The sequence below is a fragment of the Indicator indicator genome, chromosome 29, assembly GCF_027791375.1.
Source record: "Indicator indicator isolate 239-I01 chromosome 29, UM_Iind_1.1, whole genome shotgun sequence".
NCBI classification, from domain to species: domain Eukaryota; kingdom Metazoa; phylum Chordata; class Aves; order Piciformes; family Indicatoridae; genus Indicator; species Indicator indicator.
In genome coordinates, this window is record NC_072038.1 from 3,999,060 (window position 1) to 4,025,551 (window position 26,492).

At 51.1% G+C, this 26,492-nt stretch overlaps 1 protein-coding gene across 1 annotated transcript; it reads left to right on the plus strand.

Moving 5' to 3' along the window:
• The first annotated feature begins 13,971 nt into the window (after positions 1 to 13,971).
• Positions 13,972 to 18,629, plus strand: LOC128976664 (melanin-concentrating hormone receptor 1-like). The gene is made up of 2 exons (XM_054393982.1): positions 13,972 to 14,029; positions 17,581 to 18,629. Exons 1-2 carry the CDS (start codon positions 13,972 to 13,974, stop codon positions 18,627 to 18,629), a joined length of 1,107 nt encoding a protein of 368 aa, XP_054249957.1.
• The last annotated feature ends 7,863 nt before the right edge of the window (positions 18,630 to 26,492 follow it).

The window sequence follows — 26,492 nt, forward strand, 5'->3', positions numbered from 1 at the left end:
AAGGGGCAGGGCGGAGAAGGAGGGGAGGCAGCTCGTCTCCCCCGGGAGGCCCCCAGGAAGCTCCGCGCTGCCCGGGGAAACGCCAAGGGGCAGGCGGGGAGTGGGAACCAGTCGGGTCACCGAGACCCCCGGGACCCTCCTCTTTGGGGAGGGCTTGGGGAATATTTTTGCCTCCCCCCCCGCCGAGACGAGTCGCTCCGCTGCTCCCGAGAGCGGCCCGAGCGGCTCCACTCACCTGGCCCCGCACCGGGGCGAACCGAGCCGAGCGGAACCGTGCCGGACCGAGCCACACTGAGAAGTACAGAGCCGAACCGAGGAGCGCCGAACCGAGCTGGGACAAGCCCAGGAGCAACTTGCCGAGCTGTACGGAGCAGGACCGGGTCCGGTACCGGGAGCGGACCGGAGAGTGCGGCACGATCCCGGCTGCCCGGCTAACAGGGCGCCTCGGAGCTCGGCAAAGTCCCGCTCAGGCTGGCCCCGTCCCGGCAGGAAATCCCTCCCCGGCCCGGCCTGATTGGAAAAGCCAGTCGGGTTGTGCGGGCTGGGCAGGGCCGGGGCCGCTGTCACTCACCGTGATGCGCCGGCAGATTTGGGCAGGGGCAGGACCCCGGCAGCCGCCGCACCAGCACCGCTCCCGCCTCGCTTCGCACCGAGGGATGCCCCTGAGGCTCCCGGGCAGCGAGTCGCTTGGTACGGGGTCCGGCTGGAGACCCAGCGCGGGCCGGGACCGGCTTCGGGGGGCGGGACCAACATGGTACGGGACCGGCCCTGGTGGGAGGTCCTCCACGCTCGGGCTGGGACCGACCACGGGAGGCGATCCCCACTATGAGACCCGGGGTCAGCACAGTGGGGACTGTGGGACTGGCCTCGGGAGGCGATCCCAAATCCTCGGCCCGGGACCGACCCGGTGTTCAGGGACCCGCACTGGTGGGAGGTCCCCCATCCTCAAACTGGAACCAGTTCCGGTGAGAGGTCCCCCATCCTGAACCCAGGACTGACCTGGTGGTCCGGCACCAGCCCCTGGGGACCACCTTCAGCCCTAGCCCGACCCGGTCAGCCCTTTGCCCCCTCCACCACCACTCACCCAGGCAGAGGGGCTGCACAGAGCTGCTGATGGCACCCACGGGACCCAAGTGCACCGATGCCCAGGTGTCCAAGCCCTGCATTAATTCTACTCTCACAGAGCACTAAAACCACCCAAAAAATCATCCATTTCTGCCAGTCCTCAAGAGAAACGCCAGAGCCAAATGCTCCCCTGAGCAGAGTTCTCTTAAACAAGTGACTGCCTAATAAAGCTGGACAGCTTTTGCTGCATGATACCACTGGATTACCATCAACTAATCAGATTAAAACCACACGAAGGCTTGGATTTTATTCACTAACTGCCCAGACCACTCCTCCCTTGCAAAGATCCAGCACCTCTTCGAACCAGGTCCAGAGGTATTTCACCAAGTGATGGTTTTGTGAGCAATCCCAATCAGGGGTGGGGGGGGGGAGGGGGAATCGTTGGCGAGGAGGAACCAACGTTTCGAGACACACCCTGTCTTTTCAGTTCGGGAATAAAGAGATTATTATGCACATCTAATTATAAATGTCATCATTTTACAGCTTCTATGTCAAAGCACAAAGCTCTAAGTAACCCTGCTAGGAAGGGCTGCAAAGTGAAAGGTCTTCTTGTTCCTCCTGTGAGTTTTGCCAGAGCTTGTAAAGCGCAGTGACATTTATAATAATCCCTTGAATTTATGTAGCACCTTTTGTTCTTTCAAGGATCTTAATTGAGCTTTGCATCTCCCCTAGCACAGGCTAAACTCACTTTGCAGAAGAGGAGCCCAGGCCCTGCTTTGTGCTGTGTGCTGTTTCAGGCAGAGGCAGGACTTTTCCACCTCAATGACATCCAGCAGCTCACCATCACATCACAGCAAGGGCAGACTGCACCAACATTCCCACCCAAAGGTTATGCTGCTTCAGATACACTCATGTGGTTTAATCTGGGTAGTTTAAGCCTTAATTTCTGGTGTCATGTGATCCTTTTGAATGGAGGGTGCCACTGGAGGCTTTACCCCAATTTACTAGAACTCCACAATTTGTAGCACAGCTTTTGAACATCAAGCCACTTCTTAGTGCTTCCCACTCCACCCTGAAGCCTGACACCCTTGCTTTGTGGCCCTCCTGCAGGCAGCAGCCCCCACTTCTATCACCTATCTCAGCTTTCCATCCACTCTCAGAGGCTGAACAGCTGGTGGGTGGTCGCAGCACAAAGACCACCAGCAATGTCCACCTTGCCGAGCTGACAGACCCACTGTGACATCTTGTCCCTTGTGTCCGCAGAGCAGGTGCTGAGAGCATCGATTGTGTTTCCACTGCAGTGAAACCCCTTTGACATTTTGGTCGTGCAAGATGTTTGCAGTATGGGGCAGGGGGGAAGGGTGAGGGGAGTGGGTATCGGGGTGCAGACACCCTCGGGTGGCCGGCCCTGTCCTCAGCCCCTGCAGAAAGATGCCCAAGGCAGCACCTATTCGTGTTCCCCACTCTGGGTCAAGGGCCTGGGGGCTCCCTCCCGGCTCGGTCTGCTCGGGTCCTGCGGAGCCCCTGCTCCTGATCGCAGCTCTTCAGGTCGATGTTGCCATCTAGAGGCTCACGTTACAACGTTCGGATCCTTCCAAAGCAATGGGGAGGAGGTTTTTTTAGTTCAATGCAACATTTCACAGCAGCTTTTTTGGGTTAGGGGCTGAGGGGGAGGAGCAGCAGAGTTGCTCCTACAGATGATGTGGTTTTACTCAAAATGTCACTGCACAACACTTTGCCAGCTCTCCCCAGACCATGTCTTGCATAGCTGATTGATGGCCACAGCCCACCCTGGCTCCTTTTGCAGCCCCAGCAGCTGTGCAACCCCCTCCCCTCTGCTCCTAGATTATTTGGAGGATGGGGCAAAAATCTCAGTCTGATGCCTTTGCTGAGACAGAAGCAACTCACTGGCAGGAGTGATGCAGACAGCAGCACCTGACAGCAGCTCCACAGTGTGGGCTGCAGGTGAGGCCAGGACAGACATGGCTTCAAGACTGGAGAGTGCAAGGCTCTCACTCCAAAGTCTCACCCGGGAAAGCCAAGAGCTTGGAAAGTCATGGCCTTCTCATGCCCTCTGAGCAGGTAGGAGGTCTGCAAAGGCCCATACCAGACATCCAAAACATCTGAGGTATGTTACAAACCAGTTGGATGAAAAGAAAGTTCTCTCAGCTGTGGCTCAGGCTCCTCTTTTTGCTGCTGTTTAAAAATCATAGGAACATGCTCAGCTCGACCTGAGGACTTGCTGCTGCTATCCCAGAGTTACCTCTGGCAGGCAGGCAGGGGGAGGCTCAGGATAACGTGGGAGGGTAGGCAGGAAGGCAGGCAGAGGAGGATTCCCACAGGCAGACAGGGTTGCTTTCCCTGTGTGTGTGTGCAGACACCACTGCCCAGATACTCCTAGTTCAGGGTCAGAGCAGGGCTGGACTCTGGTATCTGCCCACCCACGAGGGCAACACCAGCATGGGGGAGGCTGTAGGACTCCACATTGGCACCACAGTATCTGTCCTGCAAGGAAGAAGGTGCAGGTTGAGGACCAAGTAGGGTGCGGAAGAGCCTCTGCTGCATGGAATGAGACTGTGGCAGAAAGCAGGTTATTGTTCAGGTTTAAAGCCACCCCAGGAGCCCTTCCTACGTTCATTCCCACAGCTTCTGACGTTCATTCCCACAGTGCCTGGCTCACTAAGCACCAAAAGGCAATTGGAGCCCCACTGCTGGGATTTGGTCCTGTCTGTAAGCAGCCCAGCAAGTCCCAGTCTCATTCCTGGTGCTCAGCAGTCATGTCCCATCCCAAGGGACCTTTTGCTGTGCAGATATCTGTGCTCTCCCACATTACTTCCAGGAGAGGCATTTCCCACCTGGTCCCAATGGACCTTGATGGCTGCAATGTCAAGGGCAAAACTACAAAAGAAGAGGAGACCCAGATACAAAAAGTGCTTATGTATGACTCCATCACCTCTTATAAACTCTGCTGGAAATAACTGCTACGGGAAGAAGTCCAAGGAGAAAAATAAGGAGGTGTTGATCAAGAGGGAGATGCACTGCTCACAAGGAGGAGGAGGATGCTGTGCCCCTGGGCTCTGGCAGAGAAGCGTTTGGGTTGCTTTGGCCTCAGACACCTCCAGCCCCCACACCACATGCAGCACAGCTGCCGCTTGCAGTCTCTGGCCAGGCACTGCTCTTAGGAGAGCCTTGATGTCAAGACGCATCCCAGCCTCAGGACAGAACCTGGACACAGCTCCATGTGCAAGTGCCCTGTGAAGCTGGGCATCAGCTGTAAGATGAAAAACAGCAGTGACTGCTGTTAGCAGAGCTGGTGGTACCTGCTAATGGCAGATAGCAATATAAACCACACCAAGAGTTGGCTCTCCCACAGGTAATAGGGCTTTGGAGGCCGTCTAGGAAGCTCTGCTCAGCCACAGTCCTTCACAGCAAAGACATCACACACGTACATGTGACCTCAGCCCTCGGTTACATCATTCTGCTGGAGTTCAGCTCCAAGCTCCCTCCAAAAGCAGCTCCACAGCCTCAGCTCAGACACGTGCAAGCTGGGAGTTACAGCCTGCACCAGCCTCTGCCCTGCCGTGGCAAACCCTAGGCACAATCCCTTCCCCTGCATCTGCCTGTGAGCTTGGGCAGGTGCTGGCATGGGGCTCTGGCAGGAGCAGTCCATCCCATGTGCCAGAATCACCTCTTCAGGCACACGTGCGCTGCTGCTCACACTATTGTCCTGTCAACCTGCTTTCCTCCTCCTCCACCAGCCTCCCTGTGCTCCCTTCTGGTCCTGTGCCTTTCTTTTCTCCTGTCTCCCTTGCTCAGTCCCTCAACTCAGGAAATTAAAGATAATCCTCCCTTTTTCTTCACTGCCGGATCCCCTGTTTAACATTCGCTGCGTGTGCTTGCACTGATTCAAAACGGGATTAGACTTTCTGTTGCTTTGATGTCACTTGGGCTTTGCACTTAAGGCAGAGGGGAAAACAGAAAATGTCTGTCAACAAACCTCTTTGGCTCTGCCCATTCACTTGCACCCATCCTGGAAATGAAGGTCAGGCACATTTACCTGCAGAAACCAAGTCCCCTTCCAGGATCAACCTGGGGACGCTAGGCTGACCCACAGCCCCAGGACCAGAGCTGGGTGTTATTCTCTGGAAACGCCCAGTTTCCACCCTGACTCCACTATCATCCAGCAGCGTGGAGGCTGAATGGCTCTTGTGAGGGAGGGAGTTGTCATTAATCATCAGAAACCCACAACTCGTTGGCTGTCAGTGAATATTGCAACCTCCAGCTGCCGCGCGGCAGGGAGCATGTGGGCCACCAGCATCGCCTCAATGGAGATGGGGGCTCAGGGCTCCCCACTGGGAATACCCACAGCAGCTCATTTCTAAGGGAGAAGCAGGTGCTGAGATGGAAAACCGTACCCTGCTCCCTGTGGTGTGACACTTGTGCTGCAGCACAGGCCAGGAATCAGGCATTTCACTTTGCTTCCTCAGGCCTGAGCTTGTCCCTTTAGAGGACAAGAACTCGAGGGTATTTTCACTGGCTAGTATCTCCAAGCACCAGTCTGAAGCTGATAAAGAGCATTTTTCTCATGCTACCTGCAACAGGCTTGCTTTGCCTTTGAGACACCACTCCTCAAATCTGTGATGTCCTAAGCAGCCCACAGCTCCAGTACAGAGCAGGGGCTGATATCCTGTGGAGATGCACCTGGAACCATCCCAGAAGCTTCTGGAGGTTGTTTGGGAAAGTGGCTCCACAGCTGAGTACAGTCCAGCCATGGTCAAGATCCACTTCTCAACCTGGTCCCCAGAGAGAGGCACAGCCAGTGCCTGTAGGGCAGAAGCAAGGACACACCTAAGCTCTCCCTGGGATCTGTAATTCCTGTCACCCATTTCACACCATTGAGCTGCAGCCTCAGCTGGCACTGCCACCACGTCAGGGGCATCCTCCAGGACTGCCCACGGACTGGAGGAGCACCTCATCCCCCAGCACAGTTGCCTGTGTTGATCAATTTTGCCTGGTCCATGCACACGGACTTGATTAATGCCTGCAATGAGCTCCATCCATCATCGGGGAGCAAAAGAGATTAACTGCGAGCGCCTGCCTCGCGCTGATCCCATTCTCCAGGCCTCCTGATTAATGGTGAGACTGCCTTATCTGCCAGGCCAGGAAACACGAGGATCCGGGCTGACTGGGCATGAAGGGAAACTGAGGGCGCTCAGGCAGCAGGCAGGGCACTGCCGGCCCGGCCATGGCTGGCTCTGCCATCAGGGCTGTGCCGACATTCTTCTGCTCCCCATGCTGGAGCCCTGTACCCCATTCCTGTCGCTCCCTGCCTCTCTGCACCCAGCACTTCCCTGTCGTGCTGGCAGGGATGGCTGGAGGGAGAGCAGCAGCTGGAGCACCTCTACATCCCTGCAGAAATGCAATACCAACCCCCAAAGTCTGGGGCTCCATTTCCCCTCCTTGGTCAGCAGCAAAGTCGCCACTCCCCATCCGTGGAGGGAATTTGGGTGAGCCAATTTGGAGGCCTGGAGTAACCCAGGCAAATCCCCTCCTGGGGCAATGGGGGAGGCTGCAGCTGACCAGTGCTGCAGAGGGCGGCTGCTCAGCCAGGCTCTTCCCGGTGTGTGAAGTGGATGCAGGGAATTAGCAGTGCCATCTGGACGGGCTCCAGCTCCTGCCCCTGGCTTGCCACTGATGCTTCATTAACAGCTCCCTCTTTTCAGCTCCCTTCTCCTTGGCTTCTGCTGCGATCAGCTGGGCTGGAGTTTTGTTGTCTTGGTTTTTTTCCAAGTGGAAATTATTTCTCATTTCTTTTTAACAATCAGGACACAGAGAAAGAGACAGGAGAGGAAGGAATTTCCAGGAGATGAAAGGGCAGGATTAAGGACATGGCTCTCGCTTTGTTATCCCTCTAGTGTGGCTAAGAAATTCCTTTTAGGAGAAGGCTTTAATTAACTCTGTTTTTCTGACAGGAAAGAAAACTGGACCTAGAGATAGGTTTGGTTTCTTGGGTCTGCTGACAAGCCCAGCTGTGACCTCAGCAGCCCAGATTCGCACACACACATGTTCCTACACAAAACTTAGCACAGTACACTTCTATTTGCTTTACAAAGGCCTTGACTGTCACCCCAGCCTGGAAAATAAGGCATAGAGGGCAAAAAAAAAACCCAAACAAACAAACAGGCAAGAGCAAGGCTACCATGCACAGAGCCAGCAGGAAGAGGATCCGAGTGCACTGAACCACAGGGCTACAGTGGCTCAAGATGTCAGAAGGGGCCTTTGTGAGAGGAATAACCCAGGGCAGGAGGCAGCAGGAAGATCTCTGTTGCCTTGTAGACCAACAACCCTTCTCACACAGCAGGAAAGAGTCAGAGGGAGAGGAGAGAAAGAGGCCTGGTGGCAAACTGGGACGTTTAGAAACATTGCGCTGATGTATCTGCATCCTCCACTGCTGCAAAACCCTCCAGGAACTGGGTCAATCTAAAACAACATTTGGGGCTGATTTTTATCCAGATGAACTCTCTCCAAACATTTTAAGGCAACCAGCAAAATGACCAACTTCTGGCTTGTTTAACCCTTCTTCCTGAAACCTGCATCCAGTCTGAAAGAAGGCACCACCTCAGCAAACATCTTGTTCTGTGAGTCTGACCTGCAAAACTGGACATGGGACTGGGTTTGCCCATCCCCAGCACCACCTCAGTCATCCTCCCTGTGCCCTGACTCTGCCCTGACCTGCTTAGTCTTTCTGCAGCTTGACTTTCTGGGTAAACCTGGACACAGAAGACCAAAAATCCATGCAGGTCTCCAGAGGAAGCCTCACCCCCACCATCCACCACAACAGTAACTCCTACCAGGGAACTATCTCACCTGGTTCCTCCGAGAACTGCATTTGCCTTTTTTTGAGCCACGTTAAACCAGGAGCTCACACCAACCCATGTCTTGCTCCTCTCCTGTCTTTCCAGCTAATGAACTCCCAGATGATAACAAATGCTGATTGCTGCTGCTGAAACGTCTGTCTCTGCCCTTGGCATTTCACAGCCCACGGGGCTAAATGGTTTGCCAATTATTGTTTTCATAATTGAGCATCATTTTACTTTTTCATTAACGTTTTAAAAGGTTTCCACCTCTCCCAGTGCCCTCAGCCACTGCTTCCTACCCCAGCAGATGTCTCTGTACCCAGGGGCAGCACAAGGACACATCTGGCTGATCTGCTGGGGAGGAAGAAGAGAGGAAAGCAACATCCGGCTGCTCCAGCAACCCAACAGTTGGAGCGAGCAGAGCTTTTCCTGGGGCCTGCAGATCCATGATCCATATCAGGAGGTTTTCCCATCCTGTGTTACTGCCACTAACAGCCCCCCCTTCTCAACACAAGATTTCAGTCTCCCTTGTGATTTAATTTCTTATTCATTTTACAGGCCTTGTGCTTCTCCAAGTCTTCTCCAACATCAGAATTTCCTGGGAGAAGCCATATCAAACACTCTGTTGGACTTTAGGTATATGTACTGCAGCTCAAAAATCAGCTATTGCTGCTTCTCTCCCTGCTGCCCCTGTTCAGCATCAGGCAGCAGGATTGCAGTTTCTGGTTATAAAACACCATCTCTCTCTATGTATATATTTCTTTCTTTCTTTTTTTTTTTCATTAGCTTTGTCATAAATCCTCATGCTCGGATTTGCAATTTCATGTGACAGCTCTTTCCAGGCACTGTCTGGAGTTTATCTCGTCTCCTTGGCTTGAACCTCTCAGGATTTTTTAGTTTTGCTTCATCCAGATCTGTAATTTCCATTTCCAAGTTCAACATCGCCATGCTCATTGAAAGGGGTGGCAGAGTGCTCATTTTGCGTTGAGCAGACCTCTGTTCTTGGTCGCCAGCCCCCCTGCATCACTTTTCCTCTGCCTCCACTTGAGCCCTGTGCACAGTTATCCACGAGCTACAGATCTGAGCCAAAACTTTTTTTTTTTTTTTCCCTCCCTGTTCAGACTCAAGAGGAATTCAGGTTACAGCTGCCTCCTCCTCGTGCTAGTGCCTGTTCTTGTGAAAGGGAAGCGCAGTGACTAACACCCTGTGGCAGGATCTGCCTCCCTGGGGGCTCCTGGCTGTTTCTCTTCAACACCAAGAGCTGCCAGCAGCTTCTTATCGCCGACGACTGGATCTGCCCATTTCATCCAGCGTGCATCCGCATCCCTGACCTCAGCACATGGAGCCCGCCAGCCTCTCAGCTCCCTTGTCACAGGGCAAGCCCTGCTTGGCCCCTGCTTGTTATTTTTGGCTCTGCTTTTGTCTCTGGGATCCTCTAACCTTTAGCAATGAAAACAAAACCACAAGGCTGCTGCCTTGGCCTTTGGCTCGCTGCGAGCAACTGGGATGGACAGAGGCTGAAGGCTACAACCGCAAATTAGCAGCATGGGACTGGAACGAGCCAGGAGTGACCACGCAGCTTGGCTTGGTCACTTTGAGGGCAGGAAGGCTGTGGGGGGAGAGCTGCTCCTCTGGTTTCAGATAAATTTCCATTTTCTGCTATTAAATTAGAAATCCAGTGTGGGTAACAGGAGGGTTTAGATGATGGTTTAGCTGTGTTCCTGCAGAGCCCTTTGTAGCTACTGGGCAGCTGAGAAGGGGATTCACCCTGCTGCATTCAGGAGAGACAGAGCTAGGAGAAAATACAGATTGGGAGCTGAGAAATCAGGGCTTTGCTCATGGCTCAAGTCTCAAGCCATGACTCCATGGGCAGTAACACCAGCTCAAGGCAGTATTGGCTCACATGGTAGCACTGATCTGAATCAAAGCAGGCATCAAAACACAACAGCAACTTCTTCCCAGTCTGCCCGACCTGACACACAGCATGTGACCAGATCGATGACAGCAGTGCCTGAGTCACCATCCAGTTGCTACTCCTTCAAACCTTTGGGCCTTTTGTGTGTGTTCGTTGATTGTTTAGTTGTTTTGTTTTGCTTTAATCAAATGATTACATTCAGCAGACATCCCTCTGTGAGGATACAAACACTTGCACTGGGATAATCATTATAGGAAGATGGATAAGATGCTGCCTGAGCCAGTGCTGCTGTGGAGAGAATTACTGTCAATTTTTGACCTCAAGCTCAGCATGTAGCTTTGGGGAAATTATTTAACTTTACTACATGACATTTTCTTTCCCTGTAGGTGAGAAGTGATAGCAAAGACTCAATTTCCAGAATCAAGTAGGCAAAATGGTTGGAAACTACCTTAAGCAATCTTGCCTGAAAAGGTGTGAGACTGACACGCAGCTATTGAACAGAGACAACAACATTCAAGTACTCAGCCAGTATGGAGAAGTGATGCACCATGTCTAACATCCTGAATGAAATCATCCCTACCTCTAAGTCCACCATCAGGGTGAAACTTCACCCATTGGGCTATTTGATCAACACAAACAAAGGCATTGAGCTAAGCAATAAAAATGCAGAGGCCCACTCTATGTATCTGGAATTATGAATAAGGAGACCAGTGTGTGAGAGAGGAGGACTCACAACTTGGCTCTTAGAAAAGCCTCCTCTCTCCAGAATGCAAACCAGAGTAGTAGCTAGGTGCTAAATAAATATTTAGAGACGGAGAAAGTTTCCATTTAATGAGAAAGGATTTGGTGAAACGAGCTGGGGAAATGGTTTCAGTAGCGCAGTAACAGAAGCCGGTGCTGCGCTCTGCCCCGTGGGATGCTGTGGTTCTACTCGTGTTGCGTAAGACAGGATCTCCAGCTGGGACAGAGGCAGGAAATAGAACTCATTATTGAAATGCAAGAGCCTTTCAGGGTTAAACCACTGTTAGACCAGCCAGATTCATTCCCTAGTCACAGAATTTGCCTAGCAGCAGGTTTGGAAGATTACGATCTATCTCCATAACCGTGATGTTGCAGACAGGATAAGGGTAATGGTGATGTCAGGTTTGTAGGAAGAGGTAATTTATTTTCTTTTATGTTGAAGGGTTGAGCTCTATTTCCTTACCTTTATCTACATCATTAGGCTGTCGAGATGGCAGTTCCCTGCTTAAATGTTAATTACTCTCTCTCTCTTTCAAGATGTGTTTTCAAGGGGCTAGTGCCTCCATCTTCCTTATAATTACATGGAGTGGTTAGTACAACTCCTTGGCTATTTCCCCATGTCCCTCTAGAGCTCATCCCTGCTTCAGTTTCCAGTGGATGAGCACTCACAGAGTGAGCCCTTCAGAGAGCTGCTGTCTTCAAGTGTTCAGCCAGATAATGAGCTGATTGCTGTGCCTGCTCCTTCCCTTGATGGTGAGCTCTGTGTGTGGACAGGTTGCATCACCAGCTGCTGTGGTTAATATTCCTCTCCTCTCTATGCCTTCAACCTAGGGGGGGGCTGGTTTTACCAAGTCCTCTTTAGGGCAAGAGCTTCTATAGATTATTGACATATAGATTATTGGGTAGTTTCAGATTGGATGTTAGGAAGAAGTTCTTCCCCATGAGGCTGGTGAGACACTGGAACAGGTTGTTCAGGGAGGTGGTGGAAGCCTCATCCCTAGAGGTTTTGAAGGCCAGGCTGGGTGTGGCTCTGAGCAACCTCACATAGTGTGAGTTGTCCCTACTCATGGCAGGGGGGTTGGAACTGGATGATCCCTGAGGTCCCTTCCAACCCTAGCAATTCTATGATTCTATGACATAACAGGAAGGGAGACTCCAACCTTATCAAAGTCTGACTATGAAAACAGTCACACAGCCAGGCTGCTGAGGTGAATCTCGAGTGCTGAGCACAGCTTTGTCCTTGCAGGGGTGACATGTGCACCAGGGCTGTGGTTTACTGTGCCCCTACAGCTGAGCAGAAGGAATTACAGCTTCCTCAAACGCAAGGCTGTTTCTAAGTGAACAGCAATGTTTGAGACTGCAGATTAGAAATAAACCTGTGTTTTGGAAACTGCTAAATTGAAATGTCAAGGTTCTTTATCTGAAAGCTCTGAGATAGCTCTTTCCTCTCCAGAGAACGCGAGTAAGAGGTGGTCTGCGCAGGGTAAGTGGAGTAGCAGCTGCCCACCAGTTTGTCATGCAAACACTCACACTCTGCACTTTGAGTGCATGCAGGCACTCACTGCAGAGGACAACACTGTCCTCACAATAGCTCTTCTGCCTTAGCTCCATCATCCCAACACACAAACTGTGTCTTGTCATACAGTAGTAACTCCATAGAGATGAATGCAAACACTTGCCCAAGATGTGAAGGAAAAAAAATACGAAGTAACTGAGAAATATCACTTTATCACAAGCTGTGCAGGTTCAGAACTGTCTCATATACAGCAGAGAGCTGCCAGGGAAAAACCTCTTGGGCAAATCACTGACTGAGGCAACTCAGCAAAAATCTCACAGCGTAGCAGACAAATTAGCCCCAGCCTGTTTTCAGTTCTGAAGAGCTATAATGCCTGGGTGAAGCAAGCTCCAGATTTCTGTCTGCTGTTGGTCCACTAGAGGACAACCTAATAATGATGAGCTCCTTTGGCTTCCGCAGTAAAAGGCCCATACTGAAAATACTGCTGCCAAATCCAGCCTACAAGCTGTGCTGGGTTTGTTGGAGGTATATGTATTGGGCCTTATTTTTGATGGTACAGATTAGTTATAGTCCTGATTGATACAGCCTTGCAAAGCTCAAAAGAAAACAAACAATCAAACAAACAAGGCCCCTATGGTTGATGCCAGCCCTTGCAATTATAGAGAAAGAGACTGAAACAAGGCAGGTTTCCAGAGACACAGATGTGGTTTTCATAAAGCAAACTAAATCCTCCACACCACATTCTATCACAGAAAAAAGGTGCCTGTTGCTGTTGCTGTTTCCTGCAGACTTCTGACATGACAGCATACTGCTTTTTTTTTTTTTTATGGTGGAGGAATTTGTTCAGTGGTACAAGAATGATCCCTTTTGCCCTGGTAGCCTGTGGTTTATCAAACCGTAATGGGGGAACCCAACTCAGGTCTAAACAGTGGTGGGAAGCAAAAAATATCGTCAGCTCAAAGCCACAGAAAAGAGCAGGCTGCAGCTCTGGCATGGCATAGAAAAAGGGCAAAGCAGTTTCTCAAAACCCAAAGGAGTTCTTGTCTAGTATTTCTAAGGCCAAAAAATGTAGGGCAAGTAGCATCTGAGCTAGCAACAGGGCTAATTGCTGGAGCTAGGAAGGAAATGAGCTGTGGAACAGCAGAAAATAGCAACGAATTAATTACTAGTGAAGTGTCTCAGATTGGAATTAGGGTTAGAGGGCTAAGAGTGTCAAAGCAGCAGAGATTTCAGTGGGCAATTTGGTGCCTTGACATGCTTCAGCCCCACCACTGGGGATGTGCCTGTGACTCAGGGGTGAAAAGTGCATGTGTCTCCGTAAGGGAGGAAAATCCACGCTGAAGGCAGGAGATCAGAGCTGGTGTAAAAGGCAAAGTCTGATACTTCTACTGCCGATAGCAGGCTGGCTGTAATTGGGAGGGCGCAGATCCTAGTCATCCCTTCGGGGGCGGCACTGGCAAACCATGTGAAGGAGCTCTCGTCGCCTGCCCCCGTCCGGGAGTCGGCCCCCTTCCGCTCCCCGCCGGCGGGAGGAGGGTAGCTGCCCCCGACCCCGCTCAGCACCGGCACTCCCTCCCACCCGATGGCGTGGAGGAAGGGATGCTCTCAGACGGCGTGGCTGACAGAGTCAGCTGCTCTTTGATGTCAGTACCTGCTCCCAGCTCGGCAGGGAGGGAGTGGGCGAGCGGAGCGGAGCGCAGCCGAGCCGCAGCCTCTGCTCCCCGGCTGCAGGAGGGCTCTGCCCCCTAGCCTCTACCCGGCCTCCGTCCGCCACGGCGGGGAAAGCCGAGTGGGGGGACCCCCGGCCCGTCGGCACCGCAGATCCACCAGGGGAACTTGCCCAACTTTCTCCATCCCTAGCACCGGGAGTCACAGCCATGGCCCCCGCCAACTCCTCCCGCAACTTCTCCGCGCCAGAGGCTCGGAACAGCTCAGGTGAGCAGGGGCTGCGCGGGGCAGAGGGCACCTCCCCGCCGGGACGCCCGCACCGGGGCCGGGGCACGGGAACATTTCCGGGGTACAGCCTCGGGCACATGGCTCTTGAGCTGCCCTGCAGCCCTCAGCCCGGCTATATCTGTCCTCGGCGGGACTAACCGGTCCCCCATGAGGTGGGAGAGGACGAGCCTAGGGATCTGCCCCACCCAGCACCTCACCCCCGGGATGCGGACCGGACCGGCTGCCTTCAGCACTCACGGGCGGACAGCGCCGGGCCCCGAGCCGCGCGGGTGGCACCGACCCCTCCCGGGGCTGCGGAGGGTCCCGGGCTCCCTCCGGGAACACTGCACCGATATAAAGTCCAACCACCGTCGCTGGCTTCAGGGAGACTTGAAGCGATTCGCTGCCTCTTGGCTGTGAGATAGTAACAACGCCAGGAGCCTGCTGGTCTGGGATGCGGAGAGGAGAAGAACCAGCCCAGTGCGGCAGGGAGGGGAACGAGGTACAGATAAGAGGAGACAGAGCAAGAGAGGGGAGCAAAGTTCCTTATCAGTCTGTTTTCTCCACACGGCTACTGTTCCCAAAACGTTTAGTGTCAGGCAGGCCAGTTTCTGGTGATGTAAGTTGGCAAAACTCTTCAATCGACCAATATGTGGTCTTTGACCCTCTCTCCATCAGGAGGTCCTTTATAAACTGCACGTGTGCCTTAGGTTTGGCTAGGAGAGCGTTAATTTCACCCCCCTTCCCTTTCTTAGTACCTCTACTGCTCCAGTTTTCTCTCCCACTCCTCAGGGCAGGAGGAGGAGGTGGGTGAGTGAGGAGCTGTGTGGTGTTTGGCTATTTGGGATCAAACCACAACACTTCTGAAATGTAGTAAAGATATTCTCTTATGTATCTGGGCATGGCTGAACACAAAAATCGCCTTAGAGAAAAAAATTTGAAACATTGAGGCCAGTCTTCATTCAGTTCACATAGCACAGCCCCCTTTGGGACTCCTCAAAAGAGCAACAGGGCAGCCACAGACCTACAAGCAAAGACAAATCATTGCATGAAGTATTTTACTTTTTTTTGGTTTGTTTTCAGTAAACAAAGTACAGCCACTTGCATGTGCACAGAAGCAGCATTGAAAATTCAGATTCAATGATTTCTAAAGCCTCTTTAATCTTGAGATAACAGATAGCTTTTGAATCTTTGATAGTCATGCACCTCTGACTCCAGCCTCTAAGACACACATCAAGTATGGCTTCACACCAGCTTCCAGCTAACAATGCTTGAAAGTCCTGCCCATACATCCACCAACAGCAGGAGAGAAGCTACAGCACTACACAGATTGCCTTTCACACAGTGCCTTTGGGCAGTGCCTTTAAGGCCAGCTGAGCTCATTCCAAATGTTACAGGATCACCAGAAGCACTGTATCAGTTCTACTGCAGCAAATGGACATTCTGTCCCAGTTTCTAGCCAGCCAAGTGGCCTTGGTTTCACTCACACAATCCCTTTCCACCACATTCATAACAAAGTTGGAGGCTGAAAGAGAGGAGAGCAGAACTTATGTGCAGAACAGCAGGATCACAACCATCTTCCAACTTCTAGTCTGCCACCTTTGATCATGAAGTTAGTCTGAGATCCACTGGGATGTTCAGGGGTTCCACAGTTTGGATGTTGAAGAGCAAGTACCAGGTCTCAATAGGGTGCTGCTGACAGTTTATCTGCCAAAAGCTACATAACATGGGGCGTTTCCTGGCAGTAGTGAGCACCAAAAGGAAGAGGGATCATTTAAATTCCCATGATAAAAGCCCAAAGAACTTTTTTGGGGGTCTTATTAAACAAGCTCAGCTTCCATATTGAGGCCCTGCTAGTTCTCCTGTGCCCCAGCAGCTCTGCTGGATTCTGATCTTGGTCTTGCTTACACCTAACCTGGCTGCTTCCTTGTGCCAGAAAGACTGAAGCAGTGGCAGCTCATTATTTCCCACTTCTCAGAGCACCATATTCCGTACAGTTGATATGGCAAACACTTTTCCAGTACAGACCAGGCCAGCAGTGCAGCCCAGGCTTTCTTGCCAATTCAGCCAAGCTTCTCTGTCAAAGTAACTCTGTACTCAGGAATTGTAGAGCTCCAAGTTAGCAGATACCACCTTGGCAAACTGACACTGCATGGGCAGAACCAACACCTTATGAATGTCTTTATTTCACTTAAAATGGTTGAAAAGATTTGCCTAGGTTCTGGTGGAGGAGATTTCCCCTTTACAGGCATGGGCTGCTAAGGAGGTGGAATAGCACAGTGACTGAACACATTTCCAGTCAGCACCACATTGACTCATCTGCAATTCAATGGAAGACACACACAGCCTAGGCTTCAGGGCTATCATGAGTGTCTCTGCCACAGTCACACAAAGCCTTCTCCTACAGAACAAAAAAAAAAACAACCAGCAGGTCCTATAGGAGGGGAGTAATGAGATGAAATGAGATTTGCCTCATCTGAGAAGGGTGGTTTCAGCCTCCATCACACAATGCACATGGCAGTCTTGCAGAACAGAGAGCACCACAGTCAGTGCCTTTGACAGGATCTCCTGTGCCCAAGAGCAGAAATCCCTGTTGGTTGGCACTGAGGGCTCGTGGCTTCAAAACGTGACTTTAAAGATAGATTAGGGACAGGGCAAAATGTGAACCTGATTATGGGTGGACCTCCCACCCCAAAGAGCAACAGTTAAGCAACAGTGCTGATAAGTGTTATGAAGCAAGAATTTTTGCCTTGGAAAGCCATCTACAACCAGAACTCAGAGACAGATGGGTTTAAGACATATTTTTTTTCCATGTAGAATGAGGGCATTCCCTTTGAAACCTGGTCCCAAATCTCTGTCTGCCTACACACCTGGCTTCCCTTCTAGAGAAGAAAACAGAGGCAGGGAGAAGGGGAGGGAAGGAAGCTGGAAAAGAGTGTGTGCTCCAGCCTGAGAGAGCTGGGACATGGCTAGGGTACAGTCCTAGATCTCCCAGTACAGGTAAGAGTTAGTTGCCTGCTTGCATGGCCAAGGAACTCGGTCTCATACTGTACAACAGACTGGCTGAAGCTTTCTGACAGCTGCTTGAGCATTGACTGCACCTAGATTTTGGCACCCATGTAGAGGCTTTACTTCTCTGATGTGCAGAGCACCAGCTGTTTCACCCAGAGCTTTCAAGAATGGCTGGACATCCAGCCCACCACCACCCTGTAAGAAAAGTTACTACCAACCCTACCAGCCACTGGTGAGTACAGAGGAAACACCAGCCTGATGTTAACCCTCAAAAAAGAGAGCTGGAGAGATTCAGGGCAGGACAAGTACACCAGGAGAGCTGATGCCTACACATGGCCAGATTTGGGTAGTGTCCTGCAAGTACTGAGTGGCAGAGAGGCATCAAACCCTCAGCTAAGCCTCTCCAAGTACTGAAGAGGGCTTTGAACATCATTCCAGGCTGCATCTTTGAAGGGGATCCAGCTGCAGGACAGGGCAAACACAGAGATGTAAAGAAGTTGTCTTTGTGTTGCACTCACTGCTTTGGTTTGTTTTAGCAGTAGCAGAGAAGCCAGCACCCTACACCAACGTGATCATGCCCAGTCTCTTCAGCATCATCTGTTTCCTGGGCATCGTGGGGAACCTCATTGTCATTTACACTATCGTCAAGAAGAAGAAGCTGAGATGCAAACAGACCGTGCCTGATATTTTCATCTTCAACCTCTCCATTGTGGACCTCCTCTTCCTCTTGGGCATGCCCTTCCTCATCCACCAGCTCCTAGGCAATGGCTCATGGTACTTTGGAGCCCCCCTGTGCACCATCATCACTGCCCTGGACACAAACAGCCAGATCACCAGCACCAACATCCTTACTGTGATGACACTGGACCGTTACCTGGCAACTGTCTACCCTCTAAAGTCTACCTATGTGCGGACCCCATGCGTGGCAGCTCTAGTTATCTGCTTGGTGTGGCTCCTGTCCTTCCTGACCATCATTCCCGTGTGGATGTATGCAGGCCTTATGCCTCTGGAGGATGGCACCGTCCGCTGTGCTCTCTTGCTTCCCAACCCAGAGACTGATATCTACTGGTTCACCCTCTATCAGTTCATGCTGGCATTTGCTGTGCCACTGACTGTGATCTGTGTGGTCTATTTCAAGATTCTCCAGCACATGGCCACCACTGTGGTCCCATTGCCCCAGAGGAGCCTCCAGGTCCGTACAAAGAAAGTCACCCGCATGGCAGTTGCCATCTGCTCTGCCTTTTTTATTTGCTGGGCTCCCTTCTACATCCTCCAGCTGGTTCACCTTGGCATCGACACACCATCCATGTCCTTCTTCTATGCCTACAACTTTGCCATTAGCTTGGGCTATGCCAACAGTTGCCTCAACCCCTTCCTCTACATTGCCCTCAGCGAGAACTTCAAGCGCCAGTTCCTAGTGGCCATCCGCCCTGCCAAAGAGCCAGGCCGCAACAGCAGCTCCGTCAACAACAACAGCATGACAGAGGCCAGCGTGTGTCTCAAACTGGCACCAGAATCCACCCAGCAGACTCAGTTTCTGGAGGACTTTTCCCCACGTTCACTGCCTGTGACAGTGGCTGTTCACTAGGGCACTCTGAAGAGATCACAGCAGAAAGCCTTCAGATCTAGAAGTTGCTGGAGAAGCAGCAGCTTCAGGCAGTTCTTGGTGAAGCATATGAGCCACCAGATTCCACCTCCAAGAGTCCAGGTGCTCCCTTTTTCATTGCAGGACTCTGCTCCTACACTGCCCTTGGCCAAGGGGATGCTGCAGACTGCTGCTTCATTCCACTGCTGCACAGCAGGACTCTGTCACACAAGGTAACTGAGTCCCCAAAGAGGGTGAATAGAAGAGAGAGAAAGGACCAGGAAGAGGATTTCAGTGGAGAATGTTCATGCTGGAAGACTAAAACCTCTACCAACATCATTGGCTGATGGTTGCTCACCTGCTGATGTGACCAAGGTTCCTAAGCAGCATGTCAATAGAGATCTGCTTGGTTCAAAACTTGAACCTTTGAAACATGCTAGCATACTGCAGGTCACTGACCTGCAAGCTTGGATGGCTGTACTCATGTTCTAGAAACAAACAGCAGAGAAACCTTGAGGCCAGAAGTCTCTTGTCACTTGGCCTTTTGGTCCAGCCCTGTCTGCCCTCCATGGACTGGGTTGTTTGGCAGCCATGACATTCTCAAGAACTGGCTACATTTTCATGCTAACCCTAAAGATTTTGAGCAAAACCGGGCAGATAACAACTCACACTGCTTCAAAGGACTGCAAGCAGTTCTCAAACTCCCTGCTGCTGACACACCAGCTTTGTGGCTTTTCATGCCAACGAGCAGCTTTTCCCACTGCTGGTTCCTCAGGCTGCCCTTGTGCCTCGCAGCCTGCACAGCCATCAGGGGAACACCCCAGGCAGAGGGGGTTTTAAACACGACTGAAAAAAAAAAACAAAAAACACATTGTGCAGAGATCCGTGGGGTGAGGAGCTGTAAAAAAGGCAGCTGAGAGGAAGCAGAGTTGCTTATGCAGCTTCCTCAAAACAACAAATGCTTTACAGAGTGAAAAGAGGGAAAATTAAACGCCTGGGGTTTGCATAGACGGCTTTGACGCTCAGAGGTTAGGAGACAGCTTTGCTGGTGACAAAGACGAGAGAACAGACAGCACAGATCAGCTAAACCTGGGGATTACACTGACTGCCTGCTCTGGGCTCCCAGGGGACCGTGCAGGCTTTGTTCCCACTTTGTCAAACACGGAGAAAGTGGTTACTGTAGATGAATTATATATAAAGATGAATTAAACCCATCAAACAGCACAAAAGAATCGGTTGCCACCTTTATGGTTTCATGCCACCAGCCACTGACAGGACATCCAGAACAGGAATTCAGCCTCACACAGCCAAACTGTGTCATCTCACAGGATGGTCTAAGCCACATCTAGGCTTAGAGGTGCACCAAACACCCCCTACACACACACAGAGGTGTTTTCAAGTACAGACAACACTTCAGTCTACACCCTGTAGAGAGCACACAGCCCTTCACTCACCTCTGGCAATCAAAGCAGGCTGCTGTGCAACACCAACACTTTAGATATCAGGGTGCAGCACCTTGCTTTTCAACTCCCTGAACAAACCTCCACACAGGGTCTCTCTGTACCTTCATCCCAGGCTCTGTCATCCTGCCCCCACTGCAGCAGCACATCCACACCGTGGCTGTAGGGTACCTGCCCAGCTTTTGGCTTCAGTTCATCTAGGCACTAAGGTCAGACAGACACATATGGAGCTTTCAACATTTATGACTTTAAAAATCTTTGCTCCATTTTAACCACCAGGAATTTTCACCTGATGGTTTACATGCAGCTGCCTTGCTCTTTGGTCAGTACTCTCCCTGAAGGGGTGGAGACTGAAGGTCGACGATATGCTGTGCCAAGCCAGACTTCCCTCAGGACAAGAGAAGCTATTGTGTTACCTTTCTCCCGTAAGTAAATAAAAGGGGAGGACTGACACTTCTCCATGAAAGAAGGTGGCAATGGCTGGGTGGAGATTTTTACTCCTTTAATACCAGCAATACAGAAATATGAGGGAGGTGAAAACATCTGAAATGTCAGAGCTCCCAGAGCACAGCAGGACTGAAGATATTATCTTGCTTAGACAGTAAAGGTGTTTATGGCTGGAGTCAAGTCAGTCTGACCCAGGGTGGCCAAGCCACATGCTAAAAACCATGGGGCCAATATGGGTCAACCAAGAAGGGAGACCAGCACCAGCAGGTGTAATACTCAGAAAGGTCTTTGTGAACTTTTCCAGCTCTCATCACTTTGAAGTCGAGGCACAGTACCCTTCCCAGGCTAAGGTCCTTTTAGATCTCTTCTATGTGAGGTAGAAAACCATTCTAGAGAGACCTGGTCCCAACACCACGGAAAAGCCTTCCCATTTAGCCAGTGTCCCAGCAGAGGCACCTGCCCCTTCACACCACCCTGCAAAGGCTTGTGGTTTCCATTCACTCATGTGCCTCCTGCTTGTCCCTGAGGTGATTCCCAGTCCAGATGTCTAAATACTAGCTGTGGAGTCACTCCATGTACATCCATAAAATCTGTGGCAAACATGCCTCAGGAAGACAGGGTGTGAATACCTGTGGATATGCTGTGAGGCTGGAAAGAAAGGTACAAAGGAAGATACAAAACAGACTAGGAAAAGACACAGGCAGAACACAGCTTTTTGCCTTCTTGCCTAAATTCCCCCATAGCACAGGGCAAGATAAGTCTCTGTTCAACACAAACCTTTTGATCAAAGGCCTTCAGAGGTGTCCCCTTACCTAAGATAAAGACTCCCAGGAGCTAAACCCTCTGTGCACCTTGGTCTCACCTACTCCACACATTCTACCCCTTTTTCCTCTTTTTTTTCATACCTGGCTTAGGTCAGAGAAGCTGCTGATGTTCTGATTTGTGTTCAGCTTTACCTCTTCCCTCAGCATTTATTATGTGATACCTCATCTCGGTGCCTCAGTCGCTGATGGCAGAGCCTGACTCAAAGCCTGGCTAAGCGGAAAAGGACACAGCTACTCGTACAGAGACAGGCAGCTGAAGTGCTGCGAGCTGTCTGGAAGGGGTGGTGAGAAGGGCAGGGAGATAAGGCAGAGTGCTTCCCTGCAGCCCTGCCTCCCAGACGCAGCCCTTTGTCTCTCTCGTTTGAGAAAAACCGAAGGAAATCTGCTGAAGAACCAGAGGGGAAAACCACACCCCTCCAAGCCCAAAGGGTGATAGGAAGAATCTATTCAATCTGGTTGTGCAGATCAACAGGCAGCTCTGCGGGATGAGGCACATTTCCTTGGCTCTTTTTGCCAGCACTTTCCCTGTCTGTTCCCGAGCTGCCTTGTCAGACAGCAGGGAGACAGATGGGTTCACTTTCCACCCCCTTCTCTTCTCCTCCTTGTCCTCAGAGGTGTGACTGAAGCCACATGGCACAGCTCTGCTCATCATAAGTTCCCACAAGGTGTAGATGGTCCAGTTACTTTTACTCCTACTTTCCCAGCTAGTGGCAGAGCCCTCCCTGGCTAGTCACAGCAGGGTTCAGTCTCTGGTTCATGCTTCTCAGGTACTTTACCACTATTTACATCCTTGTGTCCACATCAGGCAGTAAAATACCCTCCTGCCTTCCCCACAGTCCCCACTGTGCCAAGCCAGCCCTAAGGACATAGCAAAGCTGAGATCCCCAAAGCCCTGTTAGGCAGCAAACTGGGGACATCCTTCCCCAGGCACTCTTCACCTGAGCTTCCTGCACAGCTAAATCTGCCCAGGAGCAAACTGCAGTGGGGATGGAGAGCAAGCACAATGCTGGTGGCTGCTGTGTGGGGAGGAGGAAAAGTTAGGGTGACTCACTGGCCCCTGGGACACAGACACAACCTGACTAATGCTGTTCATCAGTCGTCCTGGGCTGCTAATTGGATGCATTTCATTCAACAGACTCGCTGGTGGGAGAGGAACTGTGCAGCAGGTACAGATGTGTCCTCAGCCCACTTGCTTCACATTAATCCTGCCAGATGCAGGGACACCACAGCGATGCCCTTTCTTGCTCCCCTTCCATTAGCAAAACCAACACCACTGAATCCATACACCCCCCTGCAGCCTTTCCACCTAACTCCATATCCCTGCTGCAGGGATGAGGATGAGTAGCACGCAGAAAAGTCTCAGCAACAATAGAGAAATAAAGGGTGGGGAGATGTCTCATCTGCAGCCCCCCATCTTCTACTGGAGAGCTGTTTCAGCAGATGGGTGCCCTTCAGTGCCTCCAGGCAATAGCAGATCTGCTTTGAAACTGTATGTACAGGGCAGCATTGGAACAGAGAACTCCCTGCACTGGAAGGAAAAGTTTTAAGAGGTGGAGACACCAATTGCAGGAGGGTACAAGATGTGATACCTGCTCTTAAAGCCTTTGTGCCCTACCCATAACCCATTTGGGAAACAGCTCCTGCAATCATACAACACCCAATAGTTATTCCTCTCACCCCATGTTTTTACCAGTACAGTTGTGTTAGCTATGGAAATTATCACTCCTGATCTTCCTGTCTGGCTCATGGGAGAGCAGCAGGCACTGGCTTCTGAAGGGTAGAGCTGGGCTGCAGCCAGTGCAAAGGTACACTCAAGAACAGGCTTCCTTCAGTATGAGACATGATGGTGCACAGAGTAGTGCCTTCATAAGCACTTCTGGATGTGCTGAGGACAAATATGTTGGAAAAGTGTCCAGGACTGTCAGCTCAGTACCTTTCATCATTTCTAAATGCTGCAGCCTGATGAAGCCATGACAGTGCTCCTAGATGCAAGGCTTAGAAGGATTCTTCCTCCAAAGCAAATGCAGACTGCATCAGCATTGCTCTTCTCAAGAGCAACCTCTGAACAGCACAAGCACCACTGAAGCCTCAAGGTCCTGTCCTGCAGATCCATATAGAGCTCATCCCCTGGAAATGAGAGCCAAGTTCTGCTGCCCATCACAGCAGGGTAAGTTTGAGTTTAGACCACAGCAGTTGGTGGGTTTGCAGTACAAGAGGGAGCAGACTCTGCCCCAGGCACTGTGCACATCATCATTCAGCACTGCATGAGAACAGAGATCCAGAGAGTCTGGCTCCACAGCAACACCTTTGAGGAAGCAAAATCTCCAAGCTCCAGTTAAAAGGACACACATAGGTTCTGGTTTAAGCTTTAAACTTATTTAATTTAAAACCAAGTTAACAGATGAGTCAGCCCTTCCCTTTAACCTGTGCTTCTTCCATCCCCTGCAGGCCTCCCCCCACAGGGTGGGCAGGCTGGTGGTATTGTAATTATTCTGGTGTTTGGTAATTATTAAATTGCCTTTGCTAAGGCTGAAGGAGCTCCTACGGTTCTCTTTCTACACATGCTGCTGGAAGTACAGCAGCCTGGCAACACCAGGCTGCCATGCCCTACTCCACCAGGCACTTCAGAGGAGAAAGAGCTCTCCTTAGGCAGGCATAGCAAGAAGACTTCTGCCTCATCCAGAAGCAGTTCTGCTTCTCACACCTACATCCCACTGCAGGCTCAGGGAGGCAGTCAGGTAACTTTTTGTCCCATGGAAGATGACCACAGAAAACCAAACACTGACATTTTGTCATGGAGCACTCAGGAAGGGCAAACATGGTGATGGAAATAGTCACTGAAGTTAGCACTGGTGAGAGCTGCTTAAAACTTTTCCTGACTTATTCCTTCAGGAGAGGTTGGTTCTTGGAGGTGCATCTCCCTCCAGCAGCAAGGTCCCTCCCATTGAGAAATGGAATAGGTTTTGAAAGGAACAGACTGTTTTTGTCAGAACAACCTGTCCTCTTTCCTGCCTGCTCATAAAGGAAGACTTAGTGTTTCAACTTGGACAAAGCATTTTAAAAATTTAACTCTCCCCTGCCTTTCTTTTAAAGGTCAAGTCATTGTAACCTCCTCCCCCATAATCCCCATCTTAGATCTCCAAGTGCCCTAGCAATGTAAATTTGTTGTGTTTTCAATGGAGGAAACCATTTCAGAAGGGAAAAAAAGGTTGAACTTCACTTCTCAGAGTGAGAACAAGCTGCCTGTCCTTTACTTTTATTCAAGCCCAGATGCCTTTCCCCAGCCAACCTCTGCCACTGAAGAAAGCACATTGACATTTGCTCCTGGGCTGAGACTCCTTGTGCCAAGCCACAGCCCCCAGCCACTAGTGACACAATCTGTAGGTTTAAGAACACAACCCCAGGCAGCTTGATGAGAAGGGACCCATTTGCTGCAATTAATATTCAGTCTTTCTCCAGCATGGGAAAGATCAATTGTTTGTTGTGAAATAAATTACACCTCTTTCTTGGGGGGAATTTTAATGAGACCTCCTTCCTTTTCTACTGACATTCTCAGACTCAGGGTAAAAGACACACACACAAAAAGAGGGAAACCAGCATTCCAGCATCTCCCCATCCACCCCTGCAGCATAATGGTGCAATCAGGGTAATTAGAATGTCTCCTTCAAGCTCAGAGAAGCTTTACCCAGCTAACCTAGCTCAATGTTCATTGTAGTACCACAGCAGAGCTAATTACTCCTGGGTTTAGAGGGAAGGGGAGCAGCCCAGCTCTGTATGCAGCTGGGAGAAGGGCTGAGTGCAGCCAGGTTTTGGCTTTACCTCCGGTCCTGCCAGATCTCCTGGTGTGTGGAGTGCCACAAGATGGGAGAAGAGGCTGGTCTGGGTAGCTGGTTCTTAGAACTACCAGCATGAGGACCAGCTGACCATGTTCAACTGCTGTTCACATGGAAGCCTGCTCCACTTGGGCACCTGCATGAGGTGGCACAGGTGGCAGCTGAAACCCAGGGCCCAGAACTACCCTGGGGAAAGATGAGGAGCAGGCAGGAGCATGTCCTGTCACCTGCCCATCTCCAGCACTCAGATGCCAGCTGCAGGTAGAAGAGGAAGAAGTATTTAGTGCCCTGCTGGCAGTGCCAGGTGGGGCCCCAGAGATGGCAGCTTGCCCTGAGCAATGTCCAGAGGGAGCAGAGCAGGAGACACAGGAGGGATGGGTGCCAGGCATTCAGCAGCTGTCCTGAGAACATTGTGCTGCCAGCAGCCATTCAAGCAGCCCATGGCTGACTCTTGCTTGGTGCTTTATTAAATTCAACATGATGATAGGTAGATGAGTAAAGTTGACCAATTTCTTCCAGTTCATCTTGGTCCATCTTAGGAGCAGAGGGGAGGAGGCTGTCATAAGACTCCCATGGTGCAGCCACAATCTCCTATCCACATTCAGGCTGGCAGCCTGGAGCCTCTCTGCCATCAGGCTATGGAGCCCCAGTAGGGATCTCATCACTCAGAGAGGTGCTCTGGGAGCATCTGTAGCCCAGTTCTCAGCAACCCTAACACATCAGCTGCTCGAAGCCCACAGCTCCACACCAGCAGCCTGGTTTATCATCTTTCCTGTTCATGCTCAAGCTCAGGCTTGTGAGCAATGGATTAGAGCTCCACTGCTGATATCTTATTCTCTAACCTCCAGATTTGGCTAAAGCACAGAGCTGAAGTGTTGGTGTGCAGATGCAAGATGAGGAGGACACAACTGTGGTCTCCACCAAGGCTGCACTGAGTTGTCCACACAGCTGCACGTTGAGATTTGGCCCAGTTTACATCAGTGCCTGCTTATTTCTTTACAACAGTTTCCAGACAGGCCTAGAGATAGACTCAGTCCCTTGTTTTGTGGCTGTCAGCCCTTTCCATAGAATCATAGCAACACCCAGGTTGGAAGGGACCTCCACAAGTCATCTAGTCCAACCCACCTGCAGTAGGCAGGGACATCCTCACCTACATCAAGTCACTCAGAGCTCTGTCAAGCCTCACCTTGAAGCCTCATCCTCACCTCTCCAGGGATGGAGCCTCAACCACCTCTCTGGGCAACCTGTTCCAGTTCTCAGCTGCCCTCATTGCAAAGAACTTTTTCCTAACATCCATTCTAA